This window comes from Prinia subflava, chromosome 8 (assembly GCF_021018805.1).
Source record: "Prinia subflava isolate CZ2003 ecotype Zambia chromosome 8, Cam_Psub_1.2, whole genome shotgun sequence".
NCBI lineage: Eukaryota > Metazoa > Chordata > Aves > Passeriformes > Cisticolidae > Prinia > Prinia subflava.
This window is the reverse complement of record NC_086254.1, coordinates 16,546,232-16,559,605: the sequence shown is the minus strand read 5'-3', so window position 1 is coordinate 16,559,605 and position 13,374 is coordinate 16,546,232. Positions and strand designations below refer to the sequence as shown.

At 63.2% G+C, this 13,374-nt stretch overlaps 2 protein-coding genes across 11 annotated transcripts; one reads left to right on the top strand and one right to left on the bottom strand.

The window, feature by feature from the left end:
* MYDGF (myeloid derived growth factor) lies at positions 1-3,610 on the top strand. Its single transcript, XM_063403562.1, has 6 exons — positions 1-324; positions 1,276-1,326; positions 1,570-1,634; positions 1,902-1,983; positions 2,540-2,612; positions 2,872-3,610. Exons 1-6 carry the CDS (start codon positions 16-18, stop codon positions 2,949-2,951), a joined length of 660 nt encoding a protein of 219 aa, XP_063259632.1. The 5' UTR covers positions 1-15; the 3' UTR covers positions 2,952-3,610.
* Positions 3,611-4,961: 1,351 nt separating this feature from the next.
* Positions 4,962-12,253, bottom strand: TNFAIP8L1 (TNF alpha induced protein 8 like 1). Of its 10 annotated transcripts, none has more exons than XM_063403555.1 (4): positions 9,995-10,133; positions 9,427-9,499; positions 8,594-8,769; positions 4,962-6,304 (listed from the first exon to the last, which is right to left on the bottom strand). In XM_063403555.1, the coding sequence occupies exon 4, from the start codon at positions 6,300-6,302 to the stop codon at positions 5,742-5,744; it is 561 nt and encodes a 186-aa protein (XP_063259625.1). In that variant the 5' UTR covers positions 6,303-6,304; positions 8,594-8,769; positions 9,427-9,499; positions 9,995-10,133; the 3' UTR covers positions 4,962-5,741. The 10 variants fall into 10 exon arrangements, with proteins under 10 accessions (XP_063259625.1, XP_063259628.1, XP_063259627.1 ...); XM_063403558.1 differs by having other exon boundaries at positions 8,594-8,683; XM_063403557.1 differs by lacking the exons at positions 8,594-8,769; positions 9,995-10,133 and adding an exon at positions 11,868-11,951.
* Positions 12,254-13,374: the final 1,121 nt, after the last annotated feature.

Sequence of the window (13,374 nt, the reverse complement as noted above, 5' to 3'; positions counted from 1 at the left end):
GTCCTTGATGTCCCCATGTCCCGCTGTCGCTCCGCGGTCCCGCAGCTCCGGCGCGCCCGGGCTGCTGCCCACACCCAACATGGCCGCCGTGCCGCCGCCGCGCTGGCCCCTGCCGGCCGCCGTAGCCCGCGCTTCCTCTCCAAGATGGCGGCGCCCAGTGGGAGGAGCGGCCGGAGCTCGTGGGCCGCGCTGGTACCCGCAGCCCTGCTGTGCCTGGCGGCCCGAGCGGCCGCAGGACCGGGCACGGCCCCGGGCGCGGCCCCGAGCACGGCCGGGTTCGACGTGCGGCCCGGCGGGGAGGTTCATTCCTTCTCCCGGGGCCTGGTGAGCGGCCGGGAGGGAGGGAGGGGGAGCGGAGAGGGTACGCGCCCCTCGCTGATTGGCTGCGCGCCACGTCACTCATATCTCCTGCTGTGGTGATTGGCTGGGCGCGAGGGAGGGCGGGGCGAGCGTGTGGGGGGGTCCCCAGGGAGAGAGGGATCCCCAAAGGGGGCGTCAAAGGCGGGAGGTCCCAGGGAGAGCGGGGTCTGCACGGGAAAGGGGGTCCCAAAGGGGGCTGCAAGGGCGGGGGGTCCCAGGGAGAGCGGGATCTGCACGGGAAAGGGGGTCCCAAAGGGGACTGCAAGGGCGGGGGTCCCAGGGAGAGCGGGGTCTGCAAGGAGTGAGGGAGTCTCCACAGAGAAGGGGGTCCTGGAGGAGAGGGAGTCCCCAGGTGAGGGTCTCCAGCAGAAGGGGGTCCCCAGGGAAAGCGGGTCCCCACAGTGGGACAGGCTCTGTGGCAAGGAGACCCCCAGGGATGGGGATAATGGCCCCCCAGGAGCAGGGGGGTTTCAAAGGGATGAGGTACCCCAAGGGCAGAGAGGAGGGAAGGGGGTCTCAGAGAAAGAAGGGTCCTCATGGGAGGGGGCTCAGCAAGGGCAGGCCCCAGCGCAGGAGGGGCTGGGGGTCCCAGAACGTGGATCCTCACCCCAGCACTCCGGGCAGGAGGAATTGGTCTCAGGTGGTGCCAGGGGAGGTTTAGGCTGGATATTGGGAAAAATTCCTCATGGGAAGGGAGGTCAGGCGCTGGCACAGCGGCACTGGTGGAGTCCCTGGGGGGATTTAAAGCCGTGTGGATGTGGCACTTGGGGACGGGGTCAGTGGTGGCCTCGGCAGTGCTGGGCACTGTTGGACTTGATGGTCTTGGAGGGCTTTTCCAACCTCAGCGGTTCCTGGATTCTGTGGAAGAAAAGCTCGTGCTGAAGGGAGGCTGCTCCCGTTGCTCTCTCCTGGCAGGGGGATTTCAGCTGCACCTTCACCTACTCAGCCCAGGGCGGCACAAACGAGGTGAGCTGGGCAAGCCCCGGGCACGTCCTGTTGGGATCAGCTCCTTTTCCTCACCCTGAAAGGGAAAGAGGCTGGGAACGGTTTTGTGTGAGAGCAAATCCTGACTGTGGCGGGGAGGGAGCAGAGGGGGCCGCCGGCAGGTGCTGGGGGTGGTGCTGGGTTATTGTGGAGCTCCTGCTGCAGCTGGAAGGGGGGATTGGCCTCGGAGGGTTTCCCCCCTTGACCCCGGGTCTCCCTGTGCAGCAGTGGCAGATGAACGTCGCAGTGAGCGAGGACAGCAACGGGCTCTTCTCCTGCTCCATCTGGAGGTGTGTCCAGCACAGCCCCGGGGCTGGGCAGGGACAAGGACCCTGCTTCCCGGTGGATTTGCATCTCTGCAGGGAGGATTTCCTCTCCCAGGGATTCTGCGGCTCTGGAGGCTTTTGTGCAGCTGTTGGATCATAAATTCTGTGTTCCCCTCTCCCCGCTCTGCACAAAAGCTACGAGAGATCCAGAGGTGGCTGTGGGGGAGGGAGGAATCCTTCACTCCTCTGCACCTCTGTGCCCCTGACGAAGGCTCTGCTTTCTTCTTTCAGGCCCCAAGGGAAGTCTTATCTCTTCTTTACCCAGTTTAAAGCTGAAGTGAAAGGAGCCAAGATAGAGCATGCCATGGCTTATGTAAGTCCCAGCTGATCCCGGGGAAGCAGGAGTGTGGGAGGCTGCTATAAAACATGAATTAGACATGGAAAACATTTATTAGACATCTGTGCCATAGAATGTGCTCCATCGTGTCCCTAATTAGAGGCTGGTGGCAGGCAGAGAGGGGCTGCAGGTGGGCACCTGCTCCTTTGTGTTCCTGCCCTTCAGGCACAGGGATTTGCTGGGAGGGGGCTCCAAAGGCGCCAGGGCACAAAGGGAATCTTGGATTGCCTCGATAAATTGCATGTGACAAAGCAAATCAAACCTCTGCTGGTGTTTTTGTCTGGCTCATTCTTCCATTTCCCGGTTTCCAGGGGTGAGGCTTTCACTCACCCCAAGGACAGGAGTCTGTGGTTTAATAGGAGATGGTAAAACAGGCAGAGATTTTCCTTCAGATTTCCTTTGTGCACTCAATTCTTTCACTGCACATAAATCACAAACCCGTGCATTTGCAGCGTGCTGTTGTTTGTTGGTTTGAGTGCTGTGGCCTGCAGGATTGCCTCAGCCTCTCACACCTCCCTCCTTCCTCTTTCAGTCTCAGGCTGCTGTGGGTGCCCAGAGCGACGTCCCCTTAAAACAGGAGGAGTTTGAAGTCACTGAAACAGCAGGTTTGTGCCTGAGGGAGCTGTGAGAGAGGGGCTGGGCTGGGGGGCAGGCCAGGGGCCAGTTTAAACTGAAATGCTGGTGGCAGTGCCATGGGGTACAGTGAGTGCTGGATTTTGTGGGTCCCATCCCAGTGAAGTTCTGAGGGATTCTCCCCCAACCTTGGCAGGAGCAGGGAGAGCAGTGCCCACACCCTGGAAAGGCCCAGCAGGGCTGTTCTGTTCCTGCTTTTCCATCTGCTGACCCTTTTCTCTCTCTCTGCAGTGTCTCACAGGGAAGGCAAGTTCCGCTTCGAGCTGTCCAAACTCGAGATCGTAGCAAAACCCGCCCGTGACGAGCTGTGAGCCCGAGGCCGGCCCGGGCAGGGGCTGGGCAGGGCAGCGTGGCAGGGAAGGGATTTCCTGCAGGGTTTTTCTTTTGGCTGGCCCAACCTTTTGTGTTTTCCATCCTGAAATGTGCTGGGGACGCGCGGGGGGCTCGGAGGTGCTGTGCCTGTGTCAGTGACAGCTCTGCAGCTGGAAACCCCCGGGGCTCCCCCTCCTCCTGTGCCCTGCCCGGGCTGCTGGGCAGGGCTGAGCTCCCTGCACAGGGCTCCTTATCTGCCTGGAAGAGCAGTGCAGGGAGATAAGGGCTGAGTTAAGCAGGGCTGCCTGAAGGGAAGCTGTTAACTCTGTAGTCTCTGGAGGGGAGATGGGATTTCTCTCTCCACCAGCGTGACAGAAGGAAATAATTCGTTTAGGGGGAGGGAGGGAGTTGCCAAAGCTCTGATTCCATGGCCAGTGAGTGGCTGGGGTGGACCCAGAGCTGGGCTGGGGGAAGGCAGAGCAGCTTAACCTGACACGACCAGGAATCAACCCAGGTAACACTTCCACGTCTCACCACAACCACGGGACTATTTTATACCTACAGAAAAGTGATTTTTTTCTTATCCAGAGTAATAACAGGGAATGTGCAATTCCTTTCCTGTGTAAATACAGCACAAATAAAGAAATAAAGCATCGTGCTCTGGCCTGAAGCTGCTCTGTCCCTCCTCCCCTCTCCAGCTGGGTGGATCTTTGTTGCTGCTTGGCCAGGAGGAGCTGAGATGTCCCACGGGGATTTGGGGGCTGCACAGGGTGGGTCAGGGGGGCCCTTGCAGCTGGCACAGACCTTGGGAACAGCAAAGAATTTCTGGCTGGGCATCCCTGGGCCCCATCCCACCCCACCTGCCGGGGATTCCCAGCCCTGGCTCCTGCCCAGCACACTGACAGGGACACGCCAGCCCAGGGACAGGAGCTGTTCTCAAAGGCCACTGGCCCTGCCCTCCCGAGGGACCGGCACGGGCGGGCTCCTGGCGTTCCCCACACCATGAATGGGCTTTGCCCCCATCCCCAGCTGTGTCACACCATTCCTGTGACAGCTGCAGCCAGGCCTGGGGAATGACAGAGACAGAGTTTTGTGTCTTTTATTTAATCTTGTAAGGCTGAGTTATCAGTGCCAGTGGTGGAAAGGGAGCGGGAGCCGCGCTCTGCCTGTGAGCCTGGAGACATCCAGGGAGCAGAGGCACAGGGAGGTCACAGAGATAAGGCCAGTGCAGGCTCGGGGGTGTCTTGGATGCTAAAAGGGCAATTTCCAGTGCTCAGAGCTGAGCTCAGCGTGCTGGGAGCTGAGAGCAGCCCCAGTGCTGCTCCAGGCTGTCCCACCACAGTCACCCCCTGCTCCCTGCCAGGGCTCTGCTCCCGGCCCTCCTGGGCAGGGAGGGGATGTGGGGGCCAGGGGAGCAGGATCCCACAAAAGCACGGAATGTTGGGGCGTGGAGAGGCCTTAAAGCTCATCCATCCCACCCCTGCCATGGCAGGGACACCTTCCACTGCCCCAGGCTGCTCCAAGCCCATCCAGCCTGGCCTGGACACTGCCAGGGATGGGGCACCCTGTGCCAGGGCCTGCCCACCCTCCCAGGGAGGAATTCCTTCCCCAGTACCCCGTCTAACCCTGCCCTCTGGCAGTGGGAAGCCATTTCCCCTTGGCCATGCAAATCCAGGAGCTGCTGGGCCATTGAGCAGGGACAGCACAGCCAGAGCAATGCCAGGGGACAGGGAGCACAAACCCCAGGGGACAGAGAGCACAAACCCCAGGGGACAGGAGCACAAACCCCAGGGGACAGGGAGCACAAACCCCAGGGGACAGGAGCACAAACCCCAAGGGACAGGAGCACAAACCCCAGGGGACAGGAGCACAAACCCCAGGGGACAGGAGCACAAACCCCAGGGGACAGGGAGCACAAACCCCAGGGGACAGGGAGCCACCACCACCCAGGACAAAGCCAGCTGTCCCCAGGGCTCATTCTGTCACCACTGCTGGAACAACCTCAGAGCTCCCAGGCCACACAGGTGAGTTTATTTAAATAACTCATCGGGGCTACAGAGTTTGCTAAAAACAAACATCACTCAGTCAAGGGCATGGAAGAGGGATGAAATCCCAGGGGAGCTTTGGATGCCACCCAGGGCAGTGCTGGGGCTGCCTGGGGGCACTGGAGGGGAGTTGGGTGTCGGGGGGTCCCGGGATCCAGGGAAGGAGCAGCTCCCCCCCAGCCCTCCCCCAGGAGAGGAGGGATACTCCTGGCCTCAGGGACTTGTCTTTGAGAACACCAAAGACACCAAGGCCCACGCAGAGGCGCCTTCCTGCCCGGGCAGCACAAGTCTGGACCATGGTTTGCTCCTGTCACATTGTGCAGCTGCTGGGAGAAAACCACGGAGCCCCAGAGCCCTGCAGTTACAGACCCTCGGAATTGTTCACCCCAACAACGCCCCACCTGCTCAGACACACCTCAAAGGTGCTTCAAAACGAGTCTTTGGTTCAGTTTCCCCCCAGAGGGTTACAACAGAGTTCAAGGCAGAGCCCAAATCCTTGGACTCTGAGCTAAAGGCACTTGGTGGGCAAAGGAGATCAAACTGTACAGCAGGGCCCAAAATCCCCAGAGAGGGCTCAGCCTGGCGCAGGGAGGGGTTTGCACACCCTGGGCGAGGGGGGGACAAAGCCAAGAGCTTCAGTCCCTTGGAGAAACGAGGAGAGCCCGAGTGAGCAGCGCAGAGGAGGGAGAGGGGCAGCGAGCCCGGCGGGCGTCGCAGCAGAGCCCAGCGAGCCCCCGGGCGCCCTCAGATGTTCTCCTCCTCCAGCATCTTGTTGACGCCCTCGCAGATCCTCTTGAGGTGGGTGCGGTAGGGCTCGGCCGGGCCGTACAGCGCCGACAGGAACTCGTAGTCCGCGAAGTGGTTGAAGACGTGGTTGATGCGCGAGTGCGACTTGGCCGTCAGGTGCCCGCTGACCGCCTGGTGCAGCAGGTCCCGGCACTCGGTGAGCGCGCTGGACATCACCCTGCGGTCGAAGGTGAAGTCTATCTGGTGGAAGCTGACGGCCGTCATGGCCAGCGTGTGAACCTTCTTGCGGAACCGCTCCAGCACCAGCAGCTCCTCGGGGCTGAACTGCCCGTTGCGGTAGAGGACCCCCAGCTTCATCACGATCTTGATGAGGTTTTTGATGATCTTCTGCGCCTCTTTGCGGTTGTGGGTGTACTCCTTGGTGGCCCGGTACAGCTCGTCCAGGATCTCGCTGCTGGTGTCGTCGATGAAGGCGTTGGCGATGGTCTTGGTGGCCATTTTGCTCAGGAGCTTCTTCTGGGCCTGCAGGGCCAAGTTCTTGGTGCTGAAGGAGTCCATCTCTGCGGGAGAGAGGCACACACGGATCAGTCCCTGCTCTGCATCCACCCCCGTCTCACCTGGGCTGCTGGAGAGTCCCTGTCCACGGCAGGGGGTGCAGCTGGATGAGCTTTAAGGCCCTTCCCACCCAAACCATTCCATGATCCTGTGATTCCTCACCTCCCCATTGGATTTTTGGCAGGAGGAGGAGCATCTCCAGGCAATGGTGACACTGAGGGAGCTCCTGGGTGCCAGGGCAGGTGGGAGCTGAGCTCAGCCCCAAGTTTGGGTGGTGGATGTGTTACAGGGTGTTCCCACCTTCCTTTTCCCAGACTGGAGAGGCTGCAGCGAGCGAGGTGTCCCTACCTGAGCACCGCCCGTGCTCCATCCCGGTGTCCCTCCTGTGACCGGCGCCTCCCTGCTCCCAGTGCAGGAAGGGCTCTTGCCCCACCGTTTAAACATTTTTCCTTCCTTAAAACCTGACTCACTTCCTGCGAGGTGAGCTGGGGACAGCCCGGGTGGCAGCTGAGTCACCCCCGGTGCCTTGTGCCACCCGCCCCGGTGCGGCACAGCCGGTTTGCAGCACCCACAGCACCGTGGGAGCCCCGGCCCTGCTCACCCTGGAACACCCACACAGGCTCAGACCTGTCCTGCTCCCGCCCCGGCCTCCTCTGCAGGAGGTGAATAATTCACCCAGACAGGAGCCTCACCCACAGCCCCGCTCCACAGCCCAGCAGGACCAAATCCATCACCCCGGGCAGGGCACGGCTTCAACGCTGCTGCCAGCGACTGAAACCTGGCCTGGAAACCGCAGAGCTACAAATCACAGCGAGGGGAGAACAGCAGGAAAACAGCCGGGATGGATGGGCAGAGCTGGGAGCTGCTGCTGCAAGAGCTGCACACAGCATGGGCAGCCCGGCAGAGCAGGAGGGGATGGAGCAGCCCATAAATCCATCCCCAGGCAGGGGAGAGGAGATATTTCAGCTGAAGGATGCTGCTGGTGTGAGGATGGATGGACATAAATTGCTCACAGATAGGGAGCAGGTTTAGATTTGATGTTAGGAAGGAATTCTTCCCTGAGAAGGAGCTGAGGCCCTGGCACATGGTGCCCAGAGCAGCTGTGGCTGTCCCTGGATCCCTGGAAGTGTCCCAGGCCAGGCTGGATGGGCTTGGAGCAGCCTGGGGCAGTGGAGGTGTCCCTGCCATGGAAGGGGTGCGAGGAGATGAGCTTTTAGTCTTCCTCCAACCCAAATCATTCCATGACTCTGGGATTCTGTCCCAGAACCGAGGCTGTCCTATCCCAGGCAGCTCTGTCATTCCCCCCCTGGCCAAGCCGAAAGCCCCAGACCCCTCTGGGGATCCCAGTCCTGCACCCCAGGCTCTCGGGAGCAAACCCAGCTCCTCAGGGATCCCCTGCTCCCCTGCCAGTCCTGCCAGGAGGACGGTGCTGAGCCCCAGCTCCCTGAGCACCTCCCAGGCAGCAGCTCCCAAACCCAGGGGCAGCCAAGGCTCCGAGGGATGAGAATTCCGGGAGCAGTAACGGAGCCATCGCCTGCAGGGTTATTTACAGCCCTCAGGAGAAACAGGGAGGTTTGGAAGCGTTTCCTGCCATGGGAAAACATTGATTCTTGTCAGCCTGGGCCTCGAGCTGAGGCTCTCGCACTTAATAAGACAAAAATGACAAGGCAGAGCCTGGGGACAGCAGCTCCCGGGTCAGGCTTGTGGAATTCCGACGGCTGCACCACGAGGGAGGGACGGGCAGGATGGGCAGGGGCAGCTCCAGCTCCTTCCTCTGAGGGATCTCCCTTCACCCCTGCCAGGCAGCCTGGCCGGAGGGAGCAGGGCTTTGCCGTGGTGTTGACAGCCTGGAATTTCCCTCCCCAGGATCCTGGGGTGCCCTGGGAACGGTGCCTGGGTAAATAGGAATTCCCAACCCGAGCTCTCCCTGGGGTGACCACGGACAGAAAGCGAGTGCAAACCCCGCCTCCAGAGCACAGGAAAAATGGGAAGTGCCAAGTCCCGTGAGCTGCCCACGACTCCCAGATGCCAGCTGGAATAATGGATAGAATGGATGGAATAATGGATCAGCCTCTGCTCCCTGCACCAAGGAACACCCGGCTGCTCACAGCCCTCCCCTGCTCCGGGACCAGGGGGGAAACTGAGGCACAAAGCAGTGGGGGGGCGTCTAGGGACCCCAAAAGTGGTAGAGGCAGATTTTGGGGGATCCCAAAAACGCAACCAGCTGCCTCTGTAGTGCCCAGGGATGGTTTTTGAGGCTGCTCCCTGCAATCCCCAAGGAAACCCAGGCTCACCTCCTGCTGGCTCCCGGGACGGTTCCCCGGCACCTCCAGGACCTGCTGAGTCAGCAGCAGCGGGAGATTTCACCGGATTGAGCCGTTTTCCTGCCGGGAAGGGCCCCACGACCCCATTGTTCACGAGGGGCTGCTATCAGCACACGGAAGAGTCGAGCCTTGCCCCGAGCAGCCAACTGGAGCCGAAATAACCCACTTCACTTCCTTCCTGCCGCTGAAGTTTCCAGCCCCGCTCAGGGCTGGGGCTCCCCCCCACCCCCCTCTTCTTTTTAATGAAAACGCCCTAAAAAACAACTTCTGCTTCTTCTTCTTGTTCTGAAATGGAGCAGCCGAGCGCTGCTGTCACCGAGGCCCTCCCTGCTCCGGAAGAGTGCGGCAGGGCTGCGGTCCCAGCGCGGCTTTGGGCACAGGTACAGCCCTTTCTTGGAGGGTTTCCACCCATTTTGGAGGTTTCTGGGGGAGCCTGGGAGCCCTGAGCGGTGGTGTGAGGGTTGGACACACAGAGGGTGTCCCTGCCGCAGGACAGCCGCGCTCCCCTGGGGACAGACACGTGCCGTGCCCATCTCCGGTTTGGTGTTCCAAACCCCACTGGGCTGGCACCTCTCCCAACACCCAGCTGGGAGCTGATTTCCCAAAAAAACCTCTCCCACACCCCTGAGGGCAGCAGCATCAATGACAGCTCCTGTCTGGGGGTAAGGCAAGACCCCGTCACCCTGTGGGGTCACCTGGCGCCGGTGGCACCACAGCAGAGCTGCCACGTGAGCACCATCCAGAGCTCCTTTATCAACAGGGCCCAAACCCAGCAGTGACATCGTCCCAATTGTCCCTTTTACCTGCCCCAGAGATGCCTCTCCCTGCCTGTCCCTTTCACCTGGTTCCCACCAGGGCCTCCGTGGTGAATATTCCCTGCAGGAAAGGAGAAGCTCTTAAATAATTCATGGAGCAGCGCAGAGGGGGAGGCTTCACAAAGCTGCAGCTCAGAGCAGAGGCACCTCTGCCTCCTCCTCTCCCTCCTCCACCTTCCCACCAGGGCCACAGAAACTTGGATTGTCTTGCTACAAATTTCCTCCGACACGGAAACGCCGTTCCCCATCAGGATAAACATTGAATAGCGGCGATTTCCCTGGATTCCCTCCATCCCACAGGCTGCCCCTCCGCTGCTTTGAGGAACACCCCTGCTCTGCCCCTCAGCATCCCCCGGGTCTGAACGCCGGGCGGGCAGAGGGGGTCCCGCTGCTCTGCTCCCCCTCCCCCGGTATCGCTGCCCCCGTGCTGCAGCCCTATTAATTAATTAAACCCTCCCTCATTACAGAGCCGGCTCGGAGTAACCGGAGAGCCCCAGCGGCGTCACCAGCCTGTCCCCACCGCCCGTGACCCCCGCGGCTCCCGGGCCCTCCTCACCAGCGCCGGGGAGCCGAGGAAGAGGAGCGGGAGGAAGGAGCGAGGAAGAGAAGCGGGAGGAAGGAAGGGAGGAAGAGGAGCGGGAGGAAGGCCCGTGCCGGCCCTCGCGGGTTGCCATGGGCGCAGAGAGCAGCCGGAGACGCCGGCCCGGGCGCGTGTGTGCCGAGCGGGGCGAGGCCGGGAGGAAGGCACTGAGTAAACAAAACACCTCTCCCGAGGAAAAGCTCCTTCCTCGGCAGGGCCGGGGTGAATCCGCGGCCCCGCCGCACCGGCGGGACGGACCGAGCCCCGCTCGCCCCCGGGGCTGGTGCCAGCGGCGGTGCCAAGCGCCCGGCGTGTCCCCACCTCCGGCATCTGAACTCCTCCATCCCAAAATCTCCCTCCCGCGGGTGAAGGGATCCTGAGCCCTCGCTGGGAAGGTTTTTCACCCATGGGAAGGGTTTTGGTTTTGCCTGGGAGCGCTGATCCGCCCCGGCAGCTCCAACGTGTCTGTGCAAGGAGCGGAGCGGTCCGAGGGGGCTCCGGCGGTGCCAACCCCGGCACGGGCGGGGAATCCCTTCCCGTGGGAATGGGACCCCGGGATCCGCGGGGACACCGGGCAGCGCCGGTCCCGGGCTGCTCCGAGCACCCGGTGTGGCACCAAGGAACTCCCCCGGCACTGCTGTGCCCCGGGCAGCACAAACTGGAGAGGAGGAGGAGGAGGAGGAGGAATGGGGGTTATTTTAAGGAGAGAGGGAGGAGGAAGAGTAGGAGGAAGGGGGGTTAATTTATGGAGAGGAGGTGGAAGAGGAGGAGGAAGAGGAGGAGGAAGAACGGGGGGTTTTATGGAGAAAAGGCAAAGGAAGAGGAGAAGGAAGAGGGTTATTTTACAGAGAGGAGGAGGAAGAAGGGGGGATTATTTTGGAGCATCTGTCTCGCCTTCCATTTCCTCCTTTTCTTTCTCCAGCTGCCATCAAGCTGCTCTCTCTGGCAGCAACTTCCTTTCTCCTTTTCTCGGAGCAGACGGAGACTTATGGGGAAGTAGAAAACAGAGCCTGGGAGGGGGGAAACTGAGGCCAAACCAGCATCCGTCCGTCTGTCCGGCTGCGGCGGGGCCAGGGCGCATCACATGCCTCCTGCCCCGGGACCGGGGGGACAAAGTCGCTCTGGGAGGGAGGAGAACTCCATGGGACAATTCGGATTCAATACTGGACTCAGGGTCAGTAAAAAATGGCCCAAAATGGCCCAAACCCTTCCCCGCCGCAGGGGAAGATCGGTCAGGGTTGGGAGGATTTACACCCAGCCGCTGCCGCAGGATCTGGCCTCTCCAAAGGGATTAAGTCTTTCCAGGAATTTCATCCTCTGGAGCGCAGGGGAGGGAGGAGGGACGGGCGATGCTGGCAGCCAAGCGCTGCCATGGGGCACCCGGCCCTGCCCGGGCCCGCGGGGTGGCCCCGGGGCCTCCTCCCGGCTCCGTTATCCAGCACCCGCCGGGCCCAAGAGCTCTTCCCAGCCCCGCCGCATTTCCCTTGAATCTGGGGGGAAATCGCCCTTTCTCCGCGTTTTACCCACCTGGGGAAACTGAGGCACATCCGGGGGCTGCCGGGAGCGGCTCCGGGCTCTGCCCGCCCGCACCTCCCGCCCCTCGCGGCTCCCCAAACCCCCCTCTCCTCCCGGGGCCCGGGTGGGGCCGGTCGGTGCCCGGTGCCACCGGGGAGGGGACGCACACGGATGATTCCCGGGGTGGGGACAAGAGGCTTCGCCCCGCAGTGCAAGCACGGAACGGGCCGGTACCGAGCGCGCCCGCCCCACGGACCGGGGAAGATGGGAGGAACCGGGAGGGACTGGGAGGTACCGGGAGATACCGGGAGGTACCGGGGGAACCGGCCCTTACCTGCAGCCTGCCTCAGGGAGAGCGGCGCGGGGACCGGGACTGGGGCTGCTCCGGTGCCCCCGGCGGGACGGGGCGGGGCGGGGCGGGACGGGGCGGGGCGGGCGGAGGGTCCCGCTTCCCCCGGCGCCTCTCCCTGCCCGGCCGGCCCCCGCAGCCGCTACCAGTGCCCAGTGACGGTGTCCGGTGTTCGGTCTTCAATGTCCAGTGCCAGTCCCGGTGTCCGATGTCCGGTTCCAGGTTCTCGATTCCCGGTGCCGGTTCCCGATGCCCCGTGCTGGTTCCCCGCTCCAGTGTCCAGTTCCTGGTGCCGGTGTCCGGTGCCGGTTCCCGGCTCTCGGTGCCCGGTCCCGGTGCCGGTTCCCGGCTCTCGGTGCCGGTCCCGGTTCCCGGCTCTCAGTGCCCGGTGCCGGTCCCGGTTCCCGGCTCTCGGCTCTCGGTGCCGGTCCCGGCTCTCGGTGCCCGGTCCCGGTCCCGGTGCCAGTCCCGGTTCCCGGCTCTCGGTGCCCGGTCCCGGTGCCAGTCCCGGCTCTCGGTGCCGGTTCCCAGTGCCGGTTCCCGGCTCTCGGTGCCGGTCCCGGTGCCGGTTCCCGGCTCTCGGGGCCTCCCGCCCGCGGCCGGGGCCAAGTCCCGCGCGGGGCCGGGAGCGGCGGGGGCGGGGGCGTGTCCCGCGGGCGGAACCAGCCAATGGCATCGCGGGGCTTGCTACGAAGCAGCCAATGGGAGCGCGCGGACGGGGCGTGGGCGGGGCCGGGGCGGGAGCGTCCCCGTGGGTCCCGCGCGCGTGGGCCGGTCCCGGGAACGCGCGTGGGGCGGGCACGGCCCCCCCGGCCTGCACGGGGACACGGGTGGGTGACGGGGACACGGTGGGTGACGGGGACACGGGTGGGTTACAGGGACAGGGGTGGGTGACGGGGACACGCCGGGTGAGAGGATCACGCGTGGAGGCGGCGTGGGGCGCCGGGCGGGCGCCGCGGCGCTGATGAGCAGGAGCTGAGGAGGGCGCTGCTGGACCGGGCTGAGGGTGGGCAGAGCTCCCCCTCCTCTGCCTCCCGAGGGCAGGTACCACCCGTGGGAAGAGCGGGGGCTGCCGCGCTGCCGGCCCGAAGCGGCGTGTGCGGGGGTGTTTAGGCCTGGGGGTCGCGGCTGTGGGTTCATCCCGGTACCGGGGACCCCCCGATACCCCAGAGATCCGGAGCTCCCCAGCACCGGGACTGTCGGAGCATCCTTCCTCTTCCTCCTCCCGGCTCAGCGGGTAGGAGCCGCGGCACGGGATCCCATTTCCCGAAGGTGGCATTAAACAGATTAAAGGTGGGATTTAGAGCGGATTAAGTCTGGATTAACGGGAGCCTTGACTTGAGTCTTGGTCTCACGCAGCAGCTGGGAAGAGAACCCCAGATCCTCACCAGCCCCCCGGCCCTGCTGCCCCCTCCCCCCCGACACCCTCGGGGCATCGCCCCCACTCCCAGCACCCCCGAGGATTCGCTCTGGTCCCGGGTCGCTCCGGAGC